Source organism: Pleurodeles waltl, chromosome 1_2 (genome assembly GCF_031143425.1).
Source record: "Pleurodeles waltl isolate 20211129_DDA chromosome 1_2, aPleWal1.hap1.20221129, whole genome shotgun sequence".
Taxonomy (NCBI): Eukaryota; Metazoa; Chordata; class Amphibia; order Caudata; family Salamandridae; genus Pleurodeles; species Pleurodeles waltl.
Window position 1 is genome coordinate 961,747,037 of NC_090437.1, and position 27,067 is coordinate 961,774,103.

At 47.0% G+C, this 27,067-nt stretch overlaps 1 protein-coding gene across 1 annotated transcript in view; it reads left to right on the forward strand.

Annotated features, from left to right (window-relative positions):
- The window catches only part of LOC138246379 (cyclic nucleotide-binding domain-containing protein 2-like), a 1,069,494-nt gene that overhangs the window by 485,649 nt on the left and 556,778 nt on the right, over positions 1–27,067 (forward strand). The window contains exon 9 of the mRNA XM_069200950.1: positions 22,403–22,480. Coding sequence (XP_069057051.1) covers positions 22,403–22,480 — 78 coding nt within the window. The remainder of the gene's footprint in view (positions 1–22,402; positions 22,481–27,067) is intronic.

Here is a 27,067-nt window from a genome sequence, read left to right on the forward strand (position 1 = left end):
CTAGAGCCTCTTTTTCTAGATGCGGCGCCCTTTATTCTATATAAACAGTATTCCAGATGATATACAGATAAGAGCCTTGTAATCCATTGATTCCAAGAAGGGGAGTCAGATTCCCACCAATCAGATGCCACACACCCACGTAATACAGACATTGCCAAAAACAAAAAATATCTCAATTGATTCCTGCAGACAGACTCATCAACCCTCAACAACACCAGGACTTTTTTCAAGTATTCTGATATTTCATGAATGAGCCTTGACAGTTTCCTGCAATTGATAAACATATGGCAGAAATCTGCCTCTGAGCTGCCACATCGCAGACAGGTATTACCCTCTGTCTTTCCCCAGCTGGCAATCTTAGCAGGTGTATAGTATAAATTATACAAAGCCTTGTAATGCTGGGCTTGCGGGCGCTGACAATAAGACATTTTGAGCCATGTCTATGGAATCATAACCTACAGAGTCATTAGCGCCTACCCGCAATTCCCATTTCTTAACAAGCAATGCCACATCATCCTGTACTAAATCTAGAAGATGAGGGTACAAATTCCTAATAGTACAACCTGTGGATTCACCCAGGGCCTCCAACAGCTTGATCCTACCCCCACTCGGGTTGTGTTTGAACGTAGTCAGTAAAAAATTCCTAATCTGCAAGAATTTAAAAAAATCTCTGCTATCTAGGGCAAACTCTGCTTTTAGATCCTCAAATGTCTTTAGGTGACCACGCTCGAGAAAAAAGTCACCCACTTTCTGGACCCCATGATTAACCCATCTTATACAATGCCTGTCTTTAAAAATCTCTGGAAACATAGGCGTGTTCCAGAGTGGTGTATAATAGCAAACCCGCCCCATGCCTATCTTACGCTTGACCTGCGCCTATGCCTTAAAAGCAGCTCTGATTGTTTTGAATTTAACCTTCTTGTAGTAGCTAGGTTCTAAAATTCGTAAGAAGACTGCATCAGCCTCCTTGCCCCAGATCAGTGTATAAATTGAAGGAAGAGTGTCTTGCATGGGTCTATCCATAGTGTCTGGCGTATTGTAATACAGCCGCCCGGTAGTATAATTTGAAGCTAGGGAGCGCCCACCCTCCTCTCTCTCTTGGGAGTGTTAAATAATGAAAAGCCTGGCGTGCTTTGGTGTAAGACCATATAAAATTGATAGTCAATACTTCCATGTGTTTAAACCATTCCGGCCCAATTTCTAGTGGTATAGTTCTAAAAAAGTAAAGCACTTTGGGTAGAAATGTCATTTTTATCACATTACAGCAGCCCACCAACGAAAGTTGTAAGTTAGTGATACAGTCCAGGTCCTTCTTAGCCTTTGTTAAGACCGGAGACAGGTTTATTTCTACTATCTCACTAAGGTTTGATGTCAACTTGACTCCTAGATATTGAACTTGAGTCCTTTTACGCTCATCCTCAATAGTTGTCCACCCATTAACTAATATTTGACATTTAGTTTTATTCAGTAAATAACCGGACGCCCTTCCAAATCATGCAGCTTCATATTCTATTTCCAGTCACAGGGTCGGTTGTAACGACCGCAATGTCGTCCGCATAGGTGAGTACTTTAGTGCTGCCCCCTATCAGTTCCACTGGTCTGATCAAATTATTGCTGAGCAATTTCCTGATCAAAGGATCAATATATAAGGCAAACAGCAGTGGTGAGCATGGACATCCCTGCCTTGTACCTCTCTGAATGATATTAGGAGCTGATTTTAGCCCTGCTACTTGCATAGTGGCAGTAGGGTTTTGATAAAGCTGCTGAACAGCCTTAATAAACCCAGGACCAATATTGTTTTTACGCAAGATTGTCCATAGGAAGGACCAATGGACCCGATCAAACGCTTTTTCTGCTTCAAGCAGTATTACTGCCATAGGAAGCTTAGCCACAGCCCTGGCATCCCATAATGTAATAATGCGTCTATTATGATCGGCTGCGCCTTTCCCAGGGATAAACCCGTGCTGCCACGGAGATACAAGATTAGAAATCACTGAGCTTAGTCGACTAGCCTGTACCTTGGCATAGATATTGGCATCGCTGTTGATTAAAGAAATCGGGCAATATGAGCCCGGTAAATGCGGCTCCTTGTTTTTTTTCAAAACAAATATTATCTTAGCCTCTTCCCATGAGGTGGGTTGTTGAGACCCTGTCTGTATTCCAAGAAATAGGCTGAGTAATTCCTTCCGTAATAAAAAAAAAAAGATTTTTATAGAACTCCAGGGGAATCTGATCTGCGCCAGTTGCTTTGCCACTTGCAAGAGCACTGATCGCTGCTCCAATTTCCTTAGCTGACACAGGGGCTTCCAGCTCACTTTTATCTCCCTCCTGCAGCTGCCCCAGCGAGATATTCACCATATTAAAGGGTATATCCTCCTCCTGGAGATGCAATTCTTATGAGCAGAGGTTTTGATAAAACCGTCTAAAATTTCGGGGCCACTGCTGACTAATTGCCCTTCTTCATTCTCAAGTGCGCTAATACTACCGTAAGTTAGCTTCTGTCTTATTTTTAAAGCCAGCTGATTACTGACTTTCTCGCTATATTCATAGCATTCCTGCCGATATGACAAAAACTTACCAGCTGCCGTTTCCATATAAATCTTTACAGCCTATGCTTTTGTAACATTTTTTCGTGTAAGATATCTGAAATCCCTCCCTTATTCCCCATCCCCTCCCCCAGTCGTTGCTCAGCTGTAGTCAGCTTTATCTGTATTAGCTTTAGTTGCTCAGTACGCAATCTCTTTTTTCTCACAGCATACCTCAACGTCTCTCCTCTAACAGCAGCTTTAAATGTATCCCATACTATATGGCTAGGGGCGGTACCCCGATTTATCTAAAAAACTCTGGGATCCAAACCCTTATTTGTTGCACATACGCTGGATCTGCTAGTAATGCTCTATCAAATGACCAGGACTTAGCTTGTGGCCCTTCCATCCCTAAATCCACCACCAAAACCAACGGGTTGTGGTCCGATATAATTCTGGGATATCTCTCAATCCTTAAAGATGCTGACACAAAAAAATAATCCAACCTAACTGATTTCTTATGTGGAAAAGAACAAAAATGTATGACCTAATTCTAGCGGCCTTCATCTTTGCCAGGCATCAACAAGCCTGTAGTTTAATGTTAATGTCTGGAGTGCCAAGAGAACTTTGTTTTTTCTACCCTGGTATATCGTTTGCTCTTGAATGTGGGTTTCGCTCTCCAAATGTATGTTAAAGTCCCCACATATTACTATCATGGTCGCCCAAGATACAAGCCCCCTTTTAACTAAATCCAAAATTTCCGGATCATCTACATTTGATCCATAAATTTAGCATATTGTAAATGTGGACCCTCTAGCCAAGCACTCCAGCAAAACCACCCAACCTGTTTTATCCGCAAACTGTCTTAAAACCACTAGGGACGTAATACGCGTAAGTATGGCCACCCCTCTAGTAGTAGTGTTCTGATTTGTATACGCCACCAGCTTCCATCCAGGAAATTCCATTAAGTGCTTCTGCGCACCTGCAATATGTGTCTCCTGCATACCAATAATATCGGCCTTAAAGGCCTTGAAACCTTCCCTTACCACCTGATGTTTTTTACCATCATTGAGCCCACAAACATTCACTGTAGCTATATGCATTTTACCTTCCTGACCCATATTTATAACCATCTTCTTTCATACCCTGCTTGCACCAACCACCTGGTTTTTCCAAATTCTGCGTTAACAAAACCCCTAGCATTGTTAAGGTTCTTCCCACTGTGTGCCACTTTACACCCTCTCTCCTCCTCCCTGATCCACCCGACCCCCTCCCCTCAAAAACAAAAACCCTCCCCTCCCTATCCCACCCTCCTACCCCTACTTTTACCCCAACAAATAGAATCGCCAGGTCACTTGGCCCGTAAGATGGAAGTCATCCATCCCACCAACCCAGCCATCTAATAAAACAAACATAGCCAAAATTCGTATCCACCACAGCAGCTCCCACCTACCACAGCGGCAGCAATCAAAGTAAAAAGAGGAAAAATCACACAAGAAAAGAGCAACAAAAGAAAAAGGTGGGCGGGGGAACCCCTTTAAAAAAAAAACAAAAAAACATCACCCTATACTAAAGATTCAATCCCCCCATCTAATTTCAGACAGAAAAGTCTGTGTCGTTGTTTTGTAGATGATTTTTAGCCGAGCGGGGCTTAGAAGATACACCTCTGACCCTGCCTCCTGAAAAGATGCAATCAACTGTCTCAGCCGCCATTGTCTCTCTACAGTGGCATGTGCAAAGTCTGGTCTTGAAAAAAAAGATACTCCTTCTACATTTAACTTTAAGTTGGGACGGGTTTTTTCTAACACTGTCTGCCGCAGCAAAAAGTTACCAAAATATATAATAATGGCCCTAGGGTAGTTCTGTCCTCCACTGGTATCCAACATTTGTTTTTTCTTGAACAGTAGACATCGATGTGCTCTCTGAATCTCTGTCTCCCAGTTCCATTCAAGAAGGTCTGGGAAAGCTTTCTTAAATAACGACACTATAGAAGCCCTGGTGTCTTGCCCCTCCAGGCCCTCTGCTATGCCCAAGATCCAGAGGTTGTTCTGCCACTGACAGTTCTCTGCATCCTCTAATTTCCACTGGATATCCAAAATCTGTTGTTGTAATGGTAATGTAATGTGAGTACTTATATCATGGCAGGACTTTACCACTCTTTTAATGGAGGACTGTAATTGTCTATTTGCAATTTTAGCCTTCCTGCTCTCTTTTTGTGCTTGCTCATGATTGTGTACCATAGTACGGCAAATTAGTTCCAGCGAGGGGGCCCGGCCTGTTCTGAGGGCCTAATTGTTAATCCTATTTGGGTATCATCAGAAATGCCAATTTTTGAAAATGCCTGCTGGTTGGCCGTATAGTCCCACTGAAGTTCCTCTACACCTTCTTGATCATTTGGCTGCACCCCCCTAGGCATTGTCCCCGGGTTGCCAAAATTGCTGAAACGTTCAGTTGATTTCCTTCTGTAAGTCAGTTTGTTCAACCCCCAAATACTAGCAGTAGAGCTGCATTCTGAATCGATGTCTGTTAATGGGGTCTCTTCATTTGATTCCTTTGACTGGTCAGAGAGAGAGAAAAAGCTCTCTGCAGTATCCGCTTGTCCAATATCGCCTATAGCCCCCAGTAACTTATCCTCCCTCCCCCTGTAACTGGTGCTCAGTGCTTTAAATTTGAATATTAGGGGGGTTCTTTCCACATCAACGGTCCCTTGTAATGTCTCGTTTTGAGTTGAGCTGCTGATCCCTGCTCTGCTACTGGTCTCCCTCAGGTCAGTATTCCCCTCCATCAGCAGCCAGGGGACTGTTCTATTAACATCCCGCAGGGGGTCCACATCACTAACCCTGTATTTTAAAGTCATACCTGTCCCATCCAGGCTGTCTGTCCCTCCGGCCACCATTCCTATGGAAGGCTCCAGGTCACCGCTGTCTTCCGAGGGCCCAGCTTGTTCGTTACACGGTTCCTTTTGGGGGGTTGTTTGCTTTGTCCTCCCTGTTTGTTTGAACATTGCAGGGACCTGTGCAGCATTCCCCTGTGATTTTCCCATCACCGAAGCACCTTGCTGTAATCCTTTTCCTTGAGCGCTAGTTCGTCCTTAAGGGGGGCAGCAAGCTGTTTCTTATCTCTCCTCCCTGCATTGGCCTCTAGGCTTGGATTCCCCAGTTCCATCCGGGAAGTCTTTGTGGCCTTGGGCACCATCAGAAACCAGCTGAGCACTGCCAAGACTCCAGTGCGGGTGCTGTAACCTGCAAGCAGCAAACAGGGTGGCGGCCGCCGCGCCGTGACTCGGGCGGCCGCGAGTTGAATCAAGCAATGCACGGCACACCTGGCTGTGCACCGCCCTCCCAATCGTCGTACCGCGTACCACCAAAAAACGCTATTGTAGTGTCAGGACCACCTGCGATCATGCCACGCGGCGTGCCTGGCCAAACAGCGGAGACCGCCGTGGTATCTGTGGACTAGCGGGCCAGGCTGGAAAGCTGGTCCGAATCAGCCGGATCACCTGGCCGCCATCTTGGATCCCCTCTGCAGTACTACTGCCCATTAGAGTAGATGCTACTGAATTTGGAGTTCAAAGTCCAGTGTTCTACTAGCATGGAAAATGGTAAGTGGTTGGAGAACAGTCAATAGAGTGAATCAGTGGCACATAAAGAAGTTTCATCAGGAAGGGCTCACTTCCTGGCAGTTGTTTGTGTCTTGCCATCTGCACCTCCTGGATGCTTGGATGGACGTCCCTGCTTGTGTGTGGGGAGGGGGATTCTTCAGTGATAGAGGCAGGTGTGTCTGAGACAGGTCCTTCCCCTGCCAGGGCCTCCCTTCCAGTGGCTGCCACAGATGTAAAAGGGGTTGTAATTGGCTGGCCAATGGAAGAGGTCTGGTGTGTTGTTGACAATCCCTGCTCAGAATGGTGTTGATGTCTCTCAGCACCCCTGTTAGGGAGGCCATGTTGGTATTGTGTGCCTCCCACTGTTCATGGATTTCCCGATCAAAGTCACTCTGTAGCTCCTTGATCTCCCTGAGTTCGGCAAGTACGTGGCCCATCACACCTTGGGATTGTTGGTATGCTCCCAAGACTTGGCTGATGGTGTCCTGGCCAGAACCAGCCCCAGCCCCAGCAACCACATGCCACTGGCCCACACAATCCCTCCCGTGCACCCTACCCCCACGTGCCTGTACCCTGGGCACAGCTTACCCCCAGCTACTGGTTCCAGGACCATCATTGTCAGAGGTATCTTGCTCTGACTCAGGATCCTAGACTAGGTGCACAAGATTATTGTCACTGTCTTTGGGACACAGGTTTGGGGGTGAATGGTTGGCTGAGATGTTGATGCAACAGGGCTGGGAGAGGTCGATATGGTCACAGTGAGGCTGATAGGTGTCATCTGATCAGGTTGCCCAGATGGGCCAGAACCACCCACAACATCCACACATCCAGGAGTGTTGCCCTCACAGAGGGCTTTATCCATGGGGGTAGTGGCAGTCGTATGAGTGGGCTCTGAGTTCCGAGTGGTAGGCAGACCTGTTGATGTGAGAAACAGAATGTTACAGATTGTATTGTGACATCTACCTCCAATTTGTCACAGTGAAATTTATGGCCATTTGCACATTGGATTTCCCAATTTGACTTATGTGACAGGCACACATGCTATCAACTGTGTTGACCTGACATTTGGGTAACAAACCAATTCCAATTTCAGTCAACTAGCTTCAGGATGTCTGAGTTTATTGTCACTTGTAGGGATGGTCATATATTTATATCTTGCAAAAAGTGCAGTGAAAACTGTGGCTGGGCAGGATGTGGTTTAAGTCATCTTAAGACATATTTGACTGTCATGCAGGCAGATCCAGAACATTGTTGTATATGTGACAGTTGTCATCATGTGGTCAATGCTGTGGGAATAAGTCTGTTGCCAATACCATTCATATGATGCATTTTGGTGACTTTGATCTGTCTTGATGTTTTTGGGCACGCCTTTTAAGCTATCCTTCCTTTCCACAATTTTTGCATCTAGACATAGCTACTCAAGATGGATCTAAGTTGTTAGCCACATCACAGAGTATACAATGATCCGTATCTTGGTCACTCCCAGGTGGGTAAACCACAACTGTGAGTTCACAGGCAGATGCACATTATCATATGGACACTGGCCTGGTTCTTGGAAGTTCTTGGAGTAACTCTTGGTGTTACAGGGACAGGCACATCTTGGATATACAGTTATTTTATTTCAAAATATACACACAATATACATGGGTCATCTCCTCAGGTGTGTACAGGTTACTGGTTGACTAGAGGGAGAAGGGTCATAGTGGCAGAGGACAGTGTTGTGGTTGAGTAGCGTGAGAGTAGCAGTGCCTCCTGGCTTTAGCATGCCCGTCCGTGCCTGTCCAACCCACAGACTTTACAGATGCCATCACCTCACATGGGTACAGTTTACTGGTTGAGTAGAAGAAGAAGGGTCATAGTGACAGAGAACAATGTTGTGGCTGAGAAGAGTGAGAGTAGCAGTGCCCCGTGCCTTAGCATTGTTGTCATTGCCTGTCCTATCCACAGAGTGTACAGATGCCATCCTGTCAGGTGAATACACTCCAATGTGGAGTTTGTAATAGATGTCAATTTTGTGTATGCTACACTGTTCTGGTTTTAGTAATGTTGGGATAGTGCCTGCTGGGATTTGTAGTACTGCCAATCCCTGTGCTACACCCACTATACAGAGATGTAGGTCCCCCAGGGTTTTCTAATTGACATGTTGTTGATCAGACAGGAGTCTGTGGACAGGTGGACACTGGACTGTTGAGTGGTGCGAAAGTGAGGGTGGCAAAAGTTGAACAGTGAGCCTGCATGACAATACATTTTGGTGCCATTTTTCTTGTTGTGACTTACACGACTCCACTCCCCCATGTATTCCTGTCAAGCCCGCCGGATGCAGGATGGCCAAGATCTTCTCCTCCCAGGATGTGAGTTGTAAGGCAGGAGATGGGGGCCCACTGCCAGTCTTCTGGATATGCAGATGGTGTCTAGATGCCAGGGAACATACCTTCCCCCTGAGGTCGTACTACCTGTTCCTGATGTCGCCCCTTGTGTGTGGGGTGGGACCTACAGAACTCACTCTGTCGACTATCTTTTGCCACATTTCTATTTTTCTGGTGATAGTAGTGTGCTGGATTTGGGCTCCAAATAGATGTGGCTCTACTTTAGTGATTTCCTCCACCCCAACTCTTGACTCATCTTCGATGAAACTGGGATTTTTCTGGGGTCACGGTGGCGAAATAAAATAATCAATGATAAAGATAGGTGGTGGGAAATGAGAAGGTGACCATGGTAAATTGATTGGAGGGGTACAAATGGGTGTGATATGGGAATGTAGAAGGTATGGAATATTTGCTCAGTGAAAGATGGAGGTGTGTCATTTAAGTTGGAAGTTTTCTGTTTTTGAGTGCTTTGGATGGTGTGTTTTGCATGGAAGTTGCAAAGTATTGTAGTGTGTGAAGGGGTGTATTTTATAGTGTGGTTTGGAGGTTTGTTGGGTGAGTGAATGAGTTTCAGCTGTGTTGTTTTTTAAATCATCTAGTGTGGTATTGTGTATTACTGTGGTGGTCGCTAACTGCTATGGTTCGGACTGCCATTGGAGGACTGCCACAGCATGACCTCCAATGCAATTTAGTACTTGTAATAGGTTTGGTGGTTGGTTGTCAGTGCCGGTGGTCGGGCTGCCTATTTCCCGCCCTCCAACGTCCTGGCAGTGTTTATTATTTGACCGGCTTTTGACGGCCCTGCCTGTGTAACTTGTAATACAGCTGTCTGTATGACCGCCAACATAAGCAGTCTTTTGGAGGCCACCACTATGGCGGTCTGGCGCTCTGACCGCCAAACTCGTAATGAGGCCCTAAATCTATTTTTCAGATTTTCCTGAAGGTTGCATCTGAGAGCCTTCTTGGCAACTAGTCTTTTGACAGCATTATTGTGACTACTATATATGTGACTACTATATTTTTATCCTACCGTAATGCACATTAATATTTTGATAACCCTTCACGGTTTTTCTACATTACTGATCTCAAACTCTCTTTTTGAGTCTGTTCTTACTTATTAACTACATTTTGAAATACTGGTTGGAATCTTGTCTTTAGGGACCAATTGTTTCATCTATTATAGAAGACAACAACATCCCAGACCCCATGATCGGTGCTATGACTGTCATGCAGATGATCTAAGAAATAACACTGCCATGGATTTCCGATGTCATGTGTGTTGTAATATGTGAGGACATAAGCAGTGCTTCACAGAGGTGCAAGTTATGCTTATGCTAGTTACGTATAACTGGAGAATTTCAGTATTTCTGTTTGTTATTAAACAGTAGGTCTTTTTTAGTGAATTACTAAGGCTTTTTTTATGTAAATTAAGATCTTACTACCTTCCTAATGTATAACTCAATTTTCACCTTTTGTTTTTCAGTGAATTTGTATTTTTTTTTTTAAATGTAAAGTAATATCTTATTATATGTGGCAGCCAGCCCCTGTGAGTGGGAAATCCGCTACAGACCCTCATTCGACATTTCCTTTCCCTTTTTTTTTGGTCCTGCAGATGTCTAGTGAGACCACACAGGTAAGGGCGGGCCAGAAGTTGGTTCCAACAGGAGTTCGTGGAACAAATCACACAATTTGTTTTTTGCCCCAGTGTGTCCCTCTGAGCCCTCAGGCTCCCCCACTCACAAAGACTAAGGCCCTCATTACAACCCTGGCGGTAAATCCCGCTTTTCGTCGTGATGAAAGGCCGCCAACATACCGTTGCGGCGGCGGAATTCCGCTACAGGTATTATGACCCACATCTCGGAATCCACCACAATACAGATACCCATACAAGTCCGCCACACCAAATGTCAGTGATAAACTGGTGATACCAAAACCTACACCGTCACGCCAACAAGAATACGCCCACACTATCACGACCCATGAACCAATGCGGCAGACTTACAACTGTGGTAATCCATTGGCGGTACATGCCACCGCGCTCAAAATACACACACATTTACAAAACACAACCACATTGGACAATTCCAAATACACACACCTGATACACATACACACACCACACCCACACACCCTCACCACTATAAAACACACACCCACATTACCCACAAACCCTTACAACAATTTTTTTTTTTTAAAGCTGGGAGAGAGAAAATAGCAAACACAACACCAGCATCCACAGACACACCACACCATCACTCATACAACATCCACGCACCACAAACAATACACACCAACATAACACATCACGCAGCACAAAAAACAGCACCTCACACATCACCCACACTACATCATGGCACCTCAAATACACCCCAGGTTTTCTGAGAAGGAGCTCAGGGTTATGGTGGAGGAAATCATCCGGGTAGAGCCACAGCTTTTCGGATCACAGGTGAAGCACACCTCCATTGCTAGGAAGATGGAGCTATGGTGGAGAATCGTCGACAGGGTCAATGCAGTGGAACAGCATACAAGAACATGGGATGACATCAGGAAGAGGTGGAACGACCTACGGGGAAAGGTGCGTTCAGTGGTATCCAGACACCAGATTGCTGTACAGACGACTGGCAGTGGACCCCTACCTCCTCCCCCACAACTAACAACATGGGAGGAGCAAGTCTTGGCAATACTGCATCCTGAGGACCTCGCAGGAGTAGCAGGAGTACTGGACTCTGGTAAGTCATATCTTATTTACCAAATCCCCCCACCCCATCTGCATGCCATCACATACCCCCACCCACACCCTAGCCCCCATAACTCCAAAACCTCACATATGCCCCACTATCACAACCCACACATCCCAGTACCAAAGCCCCGCATGCAACACCTATGCATGGGCCCCCATCACCAAAGCATGTCCAGTACAGATACCCACACAGACCCCAAACCAACTATCAAAAAAAGGGCAAACACAATACTGCAAGCACAGGAGTAGAGGGTACCTCACCCAATGCACAAGATGGCATACACAGATACTAAAACTATGCATTGACACCCCAACAGGACCCATACCCAACGTCACCGGACAGGAGGTGCTAGACATATCCGGTCCCCCAACAGAAGAGGCCAACAGTGATGAAAGCAGTTCTGCACGCCTGGATCAAGACGACCAGCCCGGCCCATCAGGGACCTCTGGACAGTAGGTTCCCCTGCCACTGTCACAAGCCACCACAGACCCTCCCGCCTCAGGAAACAGCAGCACAGCCCCCACCCAGCAGACCCATGCCACTGTCCCCAGGAATAAGTCAATCAGCAGTGGGTCCACCACTAAAGGGAACCCAGGCAAACCCACCGACGTAAGACAATCAGGGACCTGGGGTCAGTGGGCACACGGTTCAGGGGACAGAGTCACAGGATACCAGGGAAGCTGGGAGGGCTGCTGTGCCACAGAGGGGAAGACAGGCCCTGGAAACCGACACTCCACAAGGCACTCTCCAACATCATGGGAGCATATCACCATTCCCAGGAGACCATGGGCATGGTACTGGCCAAGTTTCAGGAGACTCAGCGGCTGCAGGAGGAACACTACCTTGGGATTAGGGAGGACTTGTAGTCCATTAACACCACCCTGGTCACCACTGCAGGGGTGCTGGCAGACCTTGTCAACACCATGAGGGACACAGTGGGACACAAACGGGCCCCTGACACTAGCCTGGACGATGAACAGCCTCCACCTCCACCGGCGCTAGTGGACAGGATGCCCACCACAGGAACAACAGGCCACCAGCACCCCACCCCCTGCAGAAGGAGAACCACCCCGCAAACGGTCCCTGAGATCCAGGAACAAGATAGAGAACATTGCCAAGACCCCCGCCAGATAATAAAACCCTCCTGAATGTCACCCTTCTGTCCCACTTTGTCACCCTGTCCACCTTAAACTGCCATTGCTCCCCTTCTTATGCCCCATTGGACAATGCGCCTGTGAGCCCAAGAGACTGGACTTTACCATGGGCATTCCTCCACCATCACCCCAGCCCATTTCACACACCCCTCCACTTATTAGCACAGAAATAACCACCCTTGAATCACAAATCAATCTGAAGTCAGTCTGTGCTTTCACAAATGTGTAATTGCAACCTCTCTGAAATATAGCAATGTCAATGTACTTGTTCACATACCAATGTTACACAGTTGTTGGCCAGCAGTAAACATAGCAGAGGGCACAAAGTGGGACCCAGATCTGTGAAATGGAAAGCCAAAGTGACAGTCAGGGTCCATACACAGAGGTAAAAAGGCAGATAAATGCTAGGTCCTACAATAGTGTGAGATGTGGGAAGCAGTGCCATCCTCTTACCTGTGTCTCACTGGAAGTATTGCATGATGATTTTGTTACGGTTGTCTACACCTTCTTCTTCTGCCTCCTCTTCTTCACTGTCCACAGGCTCCACAGCTGCCACAAGACCACCATCAGGCCCATCCTCCTGCAAAAAAAGGCACCTGGCGTCGCAAAGCCAGGTTGCGCAACATACAGCAGGCCACGATGATCTGACACACCTTCTTCGGTGAGTAGTATAGGAATCCACCTGTCAGATGTGGCACCGGAATCTGGCCTTCAGGAGGCCGAAGGTGCGCTCTATTATCCTCCTAGTTTGCCCATGTGCCTCATTGTAGCGTTCCTCTGCTCTTGTCCTGGGATTCCTCACTGGGGTCAGTAGCCATGACAGGTTGGGGTAACCAGAGTCACCTGCAAATATTAAGGGACACCTGTTAGACAACCTCCAAACATTAGGGAATCTCCCATCCCCAGACAACAAATTAAACTGTGTGGGGACCTTGGGCTCACCTATTAGCCACACACGGTCCCTCTGGAGTTGTCCCATCACATAAGGGATGCTGCTATTCCTCAAAATGTGAGCGTCATTCACAGAGGCTGGATACATTCACATGGGAGATGTCCTGGTCTGCCAAACACACCATCTGCACATTCATTGAATGGTAGCTTTTCCGGTTTCTATACACCTGTTCATTCCTGCCGGGGGGAACAAATGCCATATGTGTACCATCAATGGCACCAATGATGTTGGGGATATGTCCCAGGGCATAAAAGTCACCTTTCACTGTGGGCAGATCCTCCACCTGAGGGAAAACGATGTAGCTGCGCATGTGTTTCAGCAGGGCAGATAACACTCTGGACAACACGTTAGAGAACATTGGCTGTGGCATTCCTGATGCCATGGCTACTGTTGTTTGAAAAGACCCACTTGCCAGGAAACGGAGCACTGACAGGACCTGCACTAGAGGGGGGATTCCTGTGGGATGGCGGATAGCTGACATCAGGTCTGGCTCCAACTGGGCACACAGTTCCTGGATTGTGGCACGATCAAGTCTGTATGTGATAATGATGAGTCTGTCTTCCATTGCCGACAGGCCCACCAGGGGTCTGTACACCGGAGGGTGGCGCCATCTCATCACCTGCCCCAGCGGACGTTCCCTATGGAGGAGAACGGTGAGCAGAGGGTCATACACCACATCTACGTTTCACAAGGCTGTTTAGCACAATCGTTAAATTTTCTCTATGTGCCTTTGTCTGTCCGTATTCCTGGCCTAATTAGGTGTGATGCAGTTAGTTGGCCTACCATGTGGCCCCCTGAAATGGCGGCTGCCTGACCTGTAAGGTGGGACAAGGGGAAATGAGGTAACTGCGCTGGCGTTGTGCAGCGTCGCGGTAGGCGGTCAAAGACCACTGTGCAATTCAGCATTGGTTATCATTGGGCCCTATGGGTTCCAGGAGCCAATGACGTTGTACGCCGGCGGTGACGGTACACACCGTCGTGGACTTGACCGCCATTTTCTATCTGTTCCCTCACTTGATACCTGACCTTCAACAGAAGAGGACCTACACTGCAAGTGCTGCTGTGACCTGCGTCTGAAGCGACAATGGCTACAGTGTCTGGGGAAAGGGCCCCCGCCTTGACTGCAGAGGAGTTGGAGAAACTGGTGGATGAGGTCCTCCCCCAGTACACGCAACTCTACGGTCCTCCAGAAAAACAGGTGAGTAAACTGTGTGCATGGTGGATGGCACATGATTGTATGGAGTGTCGTGGATGGAAGAAACGGGGGGAGAGGCCAGCATGTGAGGATGGTGTGTGTATGTTTTCTGGGCCAGGGTGGGAGTTTTGTGGCCAATGTGTGAGAAGAAATGTATGGGGGAGTAACATACATTTTTACTTCACTATTCCTCTAGGTCAGCGCCCACCTGAAGAAGGGTATTTGGCGTGCCATCGCCAAGGAAGTGCGGACCCTTGGGGTCTACCATAGACGGAGCACGTCTGCCGGAAAAGATGGGAGGACCTGCGCCACTAGAGCAAGAAGGCAGCAGAGGCCCAGCTGGGGATGGCCTCCCAACGTGGAAGGGGTGGCTGTCGCACCATGACCCCCCTGATGTACCGGATCCTGGCGGTGGCATAACCTGAGTTGGATGGGTGCCTGAGGGCATCACAACAGCCACAAGGGGGCGAGTACACTCTCATGCAGTGGATTCTGCGTGCTTGAGGAGGTGTCTGGGTGGGGGAGGTGGGCTGTGGGTTCCCCTAGGCCAGGGCAGACGCGCAAAGGTAGATCCATTGATTTGCAGCCTCATTCCCAGTCCAACCCCAAAGGTGGTATTTGCCCTCTACACCTAGTCATGCTCCTATGGGTTTCAGCTGTGCACAGAGTCCCCCATGGGCATGTGCTTTTCCCCTGCCCGGGTAGTGCATGGCTTAGTGCATAGGGCTGCTCCCTGTATGTTGTGCCCACCAACAGTAGTGGTGTTGCAGGCATTGACCATGTGTCTCCTCTGTCTTTCCCCCCCTTTTGTTTTGTCACCCTGTCCTTGTGTGCATTAGCATCATCTGACGGAGGAGCAGTGGCACCGGAGCAGGAGGGAGCTGCATCCCACATGGCCCTGGAGGGTGAAGTAATGGAGTCCGAAGGCACCAGTGGGACGGAGGGGGAGGGGAGCTCCACGACGGGGACAGGAGGAGACAACAGCGACAGCGACTCCTCCTCTGATGGAAGCTTCCATGCGGTGGCGGGCACTTCTGTGCCCACTGCATAAACAGCTACAGCTGCCACCCCCCCTACCAGCACCGCCCTACCAGCAGCCCCTCATCGAGTTTCCCGTGCCCACTCACCCAGGAGGACGGGCACCTCAGGCCCTGCCCCAATCAGCCCTGCTGCCCTCAGTGAGGAGGCTATTGACCTCCTGAGATCCCTCACTGTTGGGCAATCAACCATTTTGAATGCCATCCAGGGTGTTGAGAGGCATTTGCAGCAAACAAATGCATACCTGGAGGGCATTCATTCTGGGGTGGCGGCCCAAAAGAGAGCATTTCAGGCTCTGGCCTCAGCACTGATGGCAGCCATTGTCCCTGTGTCCAGCCTCTCCCCTCCAAATTCCTCTACCCAGACCCAATCCCCTGTACCTCAGCCTATCCCAAGTACACCATCAGACCAGCATGCACACTCATCAACACACAAGAGTGGACATGGCAAACATAAGCACCACACTTCCCAAAGACACTCACACAAGCGCCATCCCCATGCAGACACACCAACATCCACTGCCTCCACTGTGTCCCCCTCCTCCACATCCTCCACCTCGCACCCTGTCTCCTCTCCACTCACACCTGCATGCACTACATCCTCAGCCACTACTTCCATCACCAGCACACCGATCACCACACACCGCTTACGTGCAATCACCACCACCACTACCATGCACATTTCCCATGTGTCCTCTCCCAGTGTGTCTGTGAGACCTCCTCCCAAAGCACACAAACGCGGGCACACACTCACCCAACAGCCATCCACCTCACAACAGTCTTCGGCCCATTCACCTTCACCCAAATTCAGCAGACGTACAACTCCTACAACCACTACCTCTTCCTCCACTCCCAAACCCCCTCCATCTATCCATCCCAGTGTGTCTAAGAAACTCTTCCTGGCTAACAGTGTTCTCTTCCCTAAACCTCCCCCCCCCCCCATCCTCCCCTGAGGGCCAGGCTGTCCAGGTCCCAGCCCAGCATCTCAGCCACCAAATCATACAGCACAGTGGTCTCAGCAAGTCCGGTCACATCGCAGGCGGCACCCATCAGGGCTGCCTGTGTGCCACCTAGCGAGGCCAAGGAGCAGGCCATTCCGCCACCTGCCAAGGTGAAGAAGGTGCCCACATGCCAGAGAGAGGAGCCACACCAACCACCAAGCAAGGGCTCCTTCAAGCCAAAAGGGGACAGTGCCAAGGGACCAGCAGCGACATCAAAGTTGGGGAAGTGACACAAGGCAAAGAGCAGGTCAGGACAGGGCACGGAGGCTCCGGCTGAGGGACCAGAGTCACCTCTTCTGTCACCCAGAACATCAACCTGTACAGCGGTGGACACCGCCAACTGCACAGCCACCTGCACCACCACCTTCACCGCCACCTGCACGTCTGCTGCCTCACCAACAGTCCCCAGCATCATCCCCAGTGGGCAGCCGTCCGAGGCTGCTGGAGACGTCCTGCTGTGTCCCTCCACAGGTGCAGACACATGCACCACCGCCAGCACCTCCGCCACAGACACTGCCGCAACCACTGCCACCAGCCTGCGACGTGCTCAGACAGTGCCACCACAGCTCACATGGCTATCATCCCCAGTGGGCAGCTGTCCAAGGCTGCAGGAGATGTCATGAACCCTGCACAGCATACATGAGGTACGACACCCAGCACTGTTTGTACCTGCATGTGGCAGGCGAAGTCGCAGCAGGGTGGAGTGTGTCTCTGCCTCCATGGAGTATCATGCTACCTGTGGAGAATCACATCCACTTGAGAGACTGTGGCTTTGCACTCCCCAGGATAAAGCAGTGGGCAAACCACCCACTGGAGAGACTCAAGAGACTGTGGTTTTGCACTCCCCAGGATAAAGCAGTGGGCAAACCACCCACTTGAGAGACTTGAGAGACTGTGGCTTTGCACTCCCCAGGATAAAGCAGTGGGCAAACCACCCACTTGAGAGACTTGAGAGACTGTGGCTTTGCACTCCCCAGGATAAAGCAGTGGGCAAACCACCCACTGGAGAGACTTGAGAGACTGTGGTTTTGCACTCCCCAGGATAAAGCAGTGGGCAAACCACCCACTTGAGAGACTGTGGCTTTGCACTCCCCAGGATAAAGCAGTGGGCAAACCACCCACTGGAGAGACTTGTGAGACTGTGGCTTTGCACTCCCCAGTACCAATCAGTGGTCATAGAGCCCCCTCGTGGAGCAGTGGCGTTGTCAGTTCATACGGCTGAGGTGCACCCCTCCCTTTCCCCCTGAGGTGGCTGTTTATTTTCCATCTGATGCCCCTGCAGTGTTCTCTCCGTTTTGAGTCAGGTATCTTGTGTGGGCTTTGCCCATGCATTTTGGGACACTGATCCACGGACAATGATTTCATTCATATCCAAACTTGTGTAGTTGGTGTACATATTTGCATATATTGATATTTTAAATTGGCCTATCTGATTTTTCAATGATTACACTCGTTACAATCATTTCCTTTTGTCCTTGCATTCTTCCAGGGGGTGACAGGGTGTATATGTAATGTTGCTGCATGTATTTGTGTATATGGTGTTGTGGCTGAGGGTGGGGGTGTTGCGTGTTGCGTATGTGTGACCTCTCTTTTCCCTACCCTCTCCCCTGTGTGCTAGGTGCAGGACTCACTGTGGTCGTCGCCGGCATCGTTGCTGCTCCTGATACAAGAGGAGGTAAAGCAACATGGGCAGGACCTGTAACTCAGGCTCCATGGTGTCCTGGTACTTCCTTGAGTGTCGAGAGGTGAGTCGTTTCCCTTCAGAACACTGTTTCCGCCGTGCTTTTGATGTCGTTGGTACCACCCCGGAAAAGGTGGCGGATAGGCCTCTTGTTATACAGTGGGCGGAACCTTGTCTTCTGCCTGTCTGTTGGCGATTACCGCCGCGGTGTTTGTTTCTACCACCGTGGCAGTCGGAGTGTTTAAGTGGCTGTCTATGTTGGCGGTTTCCGCTATGGTCATGATTCCATTTTTTTTTTCCGCTGGCCTGTTGGCGGTATTACCGCCGCTTTAACACCGACCGCCAGGGTTGTAATGAGGGCCTAAATGTTCTCACAAAGACTAAGGGGCTCATTACGACCTCGGACCCGCCGTGCTGAAGACTGCCAGTGCAGGCGGTTTTCCGCTCGGCGAATTATGACTGCTTGCAGCCCTCCGTCCTTTTCGATCGGAGAGCCGCCAGCAGCCATACTGGCGGTCGGCGGGGAAGTGGAGGTTGCTCCACCTCCACCACCCCGTCAACAGAACACCGCCCACTGAATCACGTTCAATGATTTGGCGTGGCGGTGTTCTGATGACGGGGTGCTGGTGGCGGAGCAGCCCCCATGGATCCCGTCCCCTCCCGGAGGATCAACGGACAACGTAAGATGATCGTCCGTTAGGGTTTTGTTGTGTGTTGTGTGCATGCATGGGGGTGTGCATGTGAGTATGTAGAGGGGTGTGTGAGTGCGTGTGTGCATGCAGGGGGTGTTGTGTGTCAGCAAATGTGTGCATGTATGTCTGTTTGTATGTCTGTATGTATGTGTGCGTGTATGTCTGTATGTGAGTGTGCGTGTATGACTGTGTGTGTGTCTGTTGGCATGTTTGTTGGTATGTGTGCATGTATGTGTATTGGTGGTGTCTGTATGCGTGTAGGGTGGGGGTGTGTGGCAATGTTGGGGGTAGGGAGGTCCTGCCACCTTTGGGGGGTGGCAGGGGGGTGGGGGGGTGGTCGAGACCCCTATCAGTGCCAAGGAAGGAATTCCCTGGCACTGATAGTGCTTACCACCATGGATTTCCTGGCGGTTCCCAACCCCACGAAATCCATGGCGGTCAACAGGGACATGATACCGCCGGCGGTCTTGTGACAGCCGCCGGGCTGGAGACCGAAGTCTCCAGCCCAGCGGTTGTCTCGTCCCTGGCGGTCAGAATGGAGAAGTGGCGGATGACCATAGCGGTAACCGCCATGGTCATAATTATTTTTTTTTCCCCGCCAGCCTGTTGGTGGTAATACCGCCACTTCTCCATCGTCCGCCAGGGTCATAATGAGGGCCTAAGTGTTCTGTTTTGCCACCTTTTATGTGCTTTAAAAAATTGTTTCAGCGCAGCGTCAATAAATCGCTAGAACTTTGGAACCTTTATTTCCCTAAACAGGATGAACAGAAAGACTCGCTTTTAGTTAGCTAGCTTTCTGCCAAATGTGATGTAATTTTATTCAGCCATTTTTTAGGTCAGACATGCAAGCGCACTGGCCTGTTGTAATCTATCTGTGGGCTTTTAACCATGCCCACTGCACGCCCATCACTGTTACTCACTCATGGGCTTGCTTTTCAAAAATCCTTTGTTATCAATGGTAAATGCTTTAAGTTTGTCCCTCCTTGGGGCAATTTTGTTACCGCCTTGGCCATCACCCCTGTCACATTGAAAATTGCACTTTTGCCAACATTTTTTACTGAAAGCAAACTTCTTTTTCCTTTTGGTCTCTCCTTCATGCTCACACTCATGGTGGCCGTGGCACTTTAAATCAGCTCGCTCATGTCAACTGTTTTACTTTTCATTTTCAATTTATGTGGTATGAAAAGTCCAGTTAGGAATTTACAACACTAATAGCTGTAACTTGAGCAAACGTGAGACCCATTGCATTGCAAATGCTTGTTCTCTGTTGTTATCTAATTTTACCTAATTAGACTGGATGGGGAAAATGTGTTTTGAGACCCCATTTTACTCTACCTCAGCCTTGTTGTAGATCACACACACATCAAAATAAATGGAAAATGTATATCAGTAGGGCTGTATTCTCTCTATAACTTAATAGAACACTGTGCAAACTTCTGACACTGGCTTTTAGACATAGGGCCTCATTACGAGTTTGGCGGAGTGAATTACTCCTTCCCAAATGTGACGGATATCCCACCTGCCGTATTACAAGTTCCATTATATCCTATGGAACTTGTAAAAAGGCGGACGGGATACCTGTTACGTTTGGGACGGAGTAATCCTCTCCGCCAAACTCGTAATGGAGCCCATAGTCTTATTGCATGAGTCTTCCTTTTCCCCTAACATTAACAAATTACTGTCACTTTCCATCATTGCCCCTCCTTATTCAAACAGCACTACTTCCAAAATACCATACCATTGCACTTGTTCTGGAGCTCAACTGAAGTTGGCCTATAGCCATATAAATGTTGTTTCCTTATTTCCCTTTGCGTTCTTACCTTGCCTGAGCATGTTTTATTTAAGAATGTGTTAATTCTAGCATTTTTGGTTGTACCTGAATATACCAATGGGATCAGGACATGTGTTTCCTGTAAGCTGAACATGACATCCCCACACTGGCTCTGGGGCCTTATAATGTTGGCACACATTTTGAGGCCATTCTGGTCCTCTATGGTTAGTGTTGTAACTCAGTCCTTCACCAGGGCAGTGGAGACAAGGGCCTCCCTTGAACAAGCTGTCCCCTGGAATATAAACGCCCTCTTACTTTGTGTTATATTACATTAACTGGTCTGGGTTAAGTTAACTGGGGCACAATGGTTCCAATGTCCTTCTGCATGTGTGAAATATATTTGTATCAATATGTAAATTTGATTTGGAAAGAACCTCTTGACAATAGATTGAAGCCATTTACTTTGGGTGGAGTCCAACACCTCAAAAGGTCTCGCTTTCTCCCAAGCATGTAGCCGAGGAGCGGAAATGTAAATCTACAGTGTGACTGTGCAGACCTTTTTGAGACACTGACACGTTGTTATGAGCCTTCACTCTGTTTCATTGTTTTTAAGCGGCTAGGCTGCCTGCCTCTAGAGCTACCATTTTGTAATCTGAGCTGATCAATAGAAACGACACGTTTATCATTTAAGGGCCGTTTCATTTTATCTTAGTTTTATGGTTTTAATTATGCAATTTTATGCTGATTGGGCTATGACCTTTTCACTGGGCTAGTGTCAGTAAAACATAAATCCACTAAGGTAATGTTAATATCCCTCTTGTTTCATCTTAAATAAGAATGTAAATAAATATTAACCACAACCTCTGTTCCTGTGGCATAATAATTGTGCAGCTAAATGCCTGCTACTCACCACATCAGTCTACCATACAACTGAATTTCCACAGTAAAAAGTCAGGAAACATAACGGAAATCGAATTCCCCACAGGGTGTCGCCATCAATAGCACAGCAGGTGCAGTGGCGCAGGGTCCAGACTCCAACAGTGTCAGTCTTTTACCACCCAAAGTTGTCCCATTGCTTGCCTTAGGGTCCATTGCATCTTTGTTATGCCACTACCATCTTCCTGCTGACCACAAAGGTTGGAAGACATGCCAACCTTTGCCAAATCAAATGGAATGCACTGCCTATGACGCTCTCCTTTGGAAACCAGTAAACTTCCGCTCGACTCCAACACTATGCCTGCTTGACATAGATACGCCTTTCTTTCTTTTGTCAGTGAGGCCATGCTCCTGCTGATGATCCTATTACAAACACTGTACAAGAGGTAGCCTCTGGTTTATTATGTTCAGCCACTGTCTACCCTCTGCCTAAACGTCAACAGGCCAAGGTTCTAAGCTGTTCTCACAATGTCATACACCTGTAGTCAAATGCCCTTTAAAAACAAAGTTAAACCATATTCTTCCATGGATGATCATGTCTGACAGTGATGCATCAATGAAGATACAAACAACCCAGACTTCTTCCGTTCTTTGTAAATACAGGAAATATATTTTATTTTGATCTCAGGCAACCATCCAGATCCAGGACTGTTCCCCAAAGGACAAAATGGTCTTGTTTTGTGGCTGAGTTGTGCTGCTCTTTCATTTTAGTTCTGTGTAATGCTGACTAACATGTTTTTCTTTCCCCAGGAAACATCCAATTTTTGAGTCATGGCCATTGAACAAGCTTGATTTTCTCGTTCACTGCTGCCTTCAAAGATATTACAGGTCTGTAAGAAAAGTATCAATGTTTAAAATGTGCAAAATGTTTGTCACTTCATGACTGTGGTGAGTGCTTCTTACGCTCAGTACCTGCTGTAGACTGTGGTACCCCTATAACCAGCGGCAGCATCTGCAAATCTGGAAGGGAGGGTGGGTGGCTGGGGGGGGACATAATAAAAAAAGTATTGAAAAAAAAAGTACTTTTACAGATGCTGCAGGCCACCCCACGCCCCTCTTCCCTTCTGGTGTCCCAGCATTCACTGGGATGCCAGCACAGGCCCCCCCATGATCCTGGCACTGCTCTCATGCTTACCATAGCATAAGAACAGCACTAGGATTGGTCTGAGCGGCTTGGCCTGCTGCTCAGACATTGCATGGGAGTCTGTGCAGTTTCTCCAACATGGCTGAGTTGGAGAAACCTAAGTGTGAAGACTTCACTCCCCCCCCCCCCCCTTCTCCCCACTCCTGTGGCCCAGCCCCACCCCTCCCTGCACTTGCTACTGGCTGAGCCAGCAGCGGTAAAATAAAATGATAATTAAATATCGTTTTATTTTACAGCTTCTGGCTCTTAGCCAGTGGGGCGATGCTCCTGCGCCATTGTGAAGGAGCCGTCCCTGCCTATAACACATTTGCTGCTGGTGGGCTACACATGAGTGGCATTGCCCATGTCCAACTATAACCCAAAAAGAGAAAAGTTCTATTGGAGACCAAATCAATATATTCTTGTGTAATGAAACTAAAGAAGCAGCTGAGTTCCTGAGTGAAAGTGATAGGAATGAGAGATTTGTAATCGTGGGAACAGTGGGAGTCCACAGACACCATTACCAGCAACTGTCACCTTTTACCTTGCCTCCTGTTTTTTCCTCGATTACCCACATATTGAAGTTTCCACATGTGGATCACATTGCTTTGCAAGGACATATCATCAAATCGCATATAACACTGCTGTAAGTGCATAATGCACCATCTGACATTCCCACCCAGAGCACAAAACAGAGTATTTGACAAGTGATCTCTACCCGAAGCATAATATAGTCATCTATGCCGGGACGGCTTTAGAGACATGGGACCGGTGCAGCCACACAGCCAGACCTGGCGCTGACTTTGGTGGGGCGCGCTGCGGTTAAAAATAACTTTTGTTTTAAAAACACCCGAATTTCCTTGTGCAGCCAGCAGTTTTCAGACAACAATAAAAATTTCAAGATAACTCTGCTGATTAATATTCCTACTGGTGAGAGAACCACTTTTCTCTAGAGGCAGTTTTGACTCATCAAAGTAGCATCTAAGGTTCATGTGCCTCCTGCAAAGAACGTGTACTATGCAGATCACAGAACTGAGTGTGAGTAAACTATGAGTAGAGCAATAAAAAATGTATGTCAGAGAGTGGCTATGGAGAGATGAGTCACACTGTTGGAGAGTGGTAGTGAAGGAATTTATGGAGAAGGAGGTCATGGGGGCACCAAAAGAGCCTGTTGCACCGGGCGTCACCAGCGCTAAAGCCAGCCCTGCATCTATGCATTTGTCAACTTTTCCCCTGTTCAGATGTTTAGAACATTCCCTTTCAATTCATGCGTATAGTAGAAGCATGATGTAAGGTGCATCCATGTTCATATTACACTTACATTTAATGACAACTTGTTCCTATTTTAACTGTATGTATGTGCAGTTTATGATACATCTCTTACGATTATCAAAAAGGAAATGGTCACAGTGAACTCCCGAAGAATTAGATGGATAATGCACTTCAGCAAAAGATTGAGAACTTGTGGCTATGTCCACACATCCACTAAAGAATGGATGTATTCAATGTACATATTGCACAAGACTGAGAAATTAGCACCCTCTGGCAGTCATGTGTGAATGCAAAAAAACTGTTCTTAATTTAAAGCATGGGTACTCACAAACATTTTTCCAGGGGCCAAAAGGCGTTGTCTGTGATTTGTCCGAGGGCTGCATTGATGCTAGCGGGGTGTGGTCGGGCTGGACGTGGGGGTGTGAGGGGACATGTAGTTGCTGAATTGCACAATGTAAAACCAGAAAACCTGGGATTAATGCCGACTTCCCCACTTTATCAAATTGTGCTATCCTAGGCAATAGTTTTATTTCTCTTCTCTTCATTATCACATAAACAGGACCTGAAAAATACAGTACTTCAGGGTGTCCGCATTACAAAACCTTCCCCTAAGTTTGATTTAAAAAACTATAATGTTTCACTTGTATAATAGGAACCCAGGCACATGACAACCTACTTGCCATATTTGATGTTTAGCATTGCTGTCAGGGTAGGGGGAAGAATTGTTGTTTCTAAAATCATGTTTGAAAACTATTACTTTTAAAATAATACTTCTAAATGCACTGATATAATATCATGTACTAAAGTGAAAAGGTTATGCATGTTAATTAAATACACTTTTTGAATTTTGAAGAAAGTGATGCAAGACTTAACAGTTACTTCATTTCTTTAACACTAATTATCCTTTAAATAAATGCTTGCCTCTTACTTTCACATCTTTTTTATTGTTAGCATCTATCTAAGTAAACAGCAGCAGAGTGCTGCTGTACACCAGGTGGCCACACGTAAAGGTCCGGAGGGCTGCATGCGGACCCCAGGCTGTACTTTGAGTATCAGTGATTTAAAGTATAATCATGTCTCTTGAAAATTCTGCTTGGGAAGCCACTGAAGCTTGGCAAATTTTGTCAACTAATATCAAATATAAAAATGGAATGTAAGGCTTCCTATGACAACTAGACAATTTTGAGAAACCATAAATTTCGATAAACAAAATATCTCTTTTAAACATTTTTATGGAACAGCAGTCATTACTAAACCGGTTGCAACCTGGCTGAAAATAAAAAATGGCACTTGAGCACCAAGAAAGTTTTAAAAAACAGCAGGTTTTAGTTGTGGACATCTCAAATCTTCTTGTGACAATAACAATGATGCAGGAAAGTAGACAGTGTACATTAATTTACTTTTTCTGGTATTTCTGATACCCTAATAATTACTAGAAAAATATAAAAGCTCCAATACATCTTACAAGAAATGATGTTTTTAAGGTGGTTACATCCTCTAAGCATTCCAGGCACTGGGTCCTTATGATGTAAATATATCTCTGATCAAGGAGCATCCTGAAGTATGGACCAGAGCTTTGTTGCCTTTTTATATCACTGACTTTCTTAACAGGCTGAGTCTATCTGACTGGAAGGTTTCCGTCCTCAAGCCCATTCATAAGTGAGGATCCAGATGAAACCGTGCAATTATTGGCTAACTGCACATTTAAACTTGGATAGTAAAGTGCTTGCCTGGGTTTTACAATCCTACAAAGTTGAGTACATGAAATATGTCTAAATGATCAAACCTAATCTGTTTTCCATAAAAACTTCTCTACTCTAGATAATGTTATGGATTTAATATAGCCTTCATGTTGGTCAAAGCTATTGTTGTGTACCCATTTTAGCTATAGCTTTATGCACGTTAGTTTAGCAAACTAGGCCTGGAGCTGTGCACTTTAACCTAGATATATTTTATTCAGCTTAGTTTATTATTTTAACAATAGCCACATTTGCGGTCTTGTTTTATTTTTCTCTATCTAGCTATTCTTTGCCTAGGTCAGCACTGCATTCTTAAACAAGACATTTCTTTCACTCTGTGCTTTCTCAAGGCTGCAGTAAGATAGGTTGCCGGTAAGCGTGGTAACACTTTGTAGTGTTCATTTTCTCAGAACATCAGCTGTTTTATTATTAAAACACTTCTCTGTCCCATACACGTTAGTGGGAAATTCCAGTCAGATGACCACAACTGTATGATGATTTCTGAGTGCTTCGCTATAGCTGCTTATGTAGACTACAGGCCTCTTGCTCAGGTATGAGGGATGATGTCTTCCCAGGGGAACCTGAAGGGCAGAACTAGAGCTTAACATGCTGTGCTCTAACATAGCCTAGGTAGAAATTATTTTAAGGATTCTAGTGACAATATGGTAGCGTTATGTTTATGCTTTACTCTCCTTGTCACAATTTTAATCCTGTCATGTTTCATCGTCCTAGTTATTGCAGTATATGCTTTATTATCTAAGATGCAGTTGCTTCATTAAAACCTTATTGAAACATATACTGCCTCTGATTGTGTGAGAATAATGTAGCTGAGAGAAATTTCCCTGAGGAATCCATTGTGTAATGCGCTTGGCTGCCCAATCATCCGTGCTCTTAGGTGGATATGAGGCACTGCTAGTTAGCCAGAGCAAAACCCGGACTAGTTCGACAGGTGACACCTGTAGTGGGTTCAGACTCCTACAGTGCTAGTGATTCTGCTGCCCAAATCCAGAATTATCATTAGAATCATGAGATCCTACGCGACACTATCATTATGGGGCGTTGGTCACGAACTGATTAACTTATTATTACAGTTTCATTCTGGAACTTGGGTCAGAATTGAACAGAGCAATGATCAGCGTCTTTCTCTAACGATTCATGCCCACAAGAGATTGCTAAAGATTCATGCCCACAATAGATTGATAAAGATTCATGCTCAAAATGGATTAAAACAGTGTGTGTTTATGCATGTCAGACCTTTCTCAAGCCGAAGTTGAAGTAAAC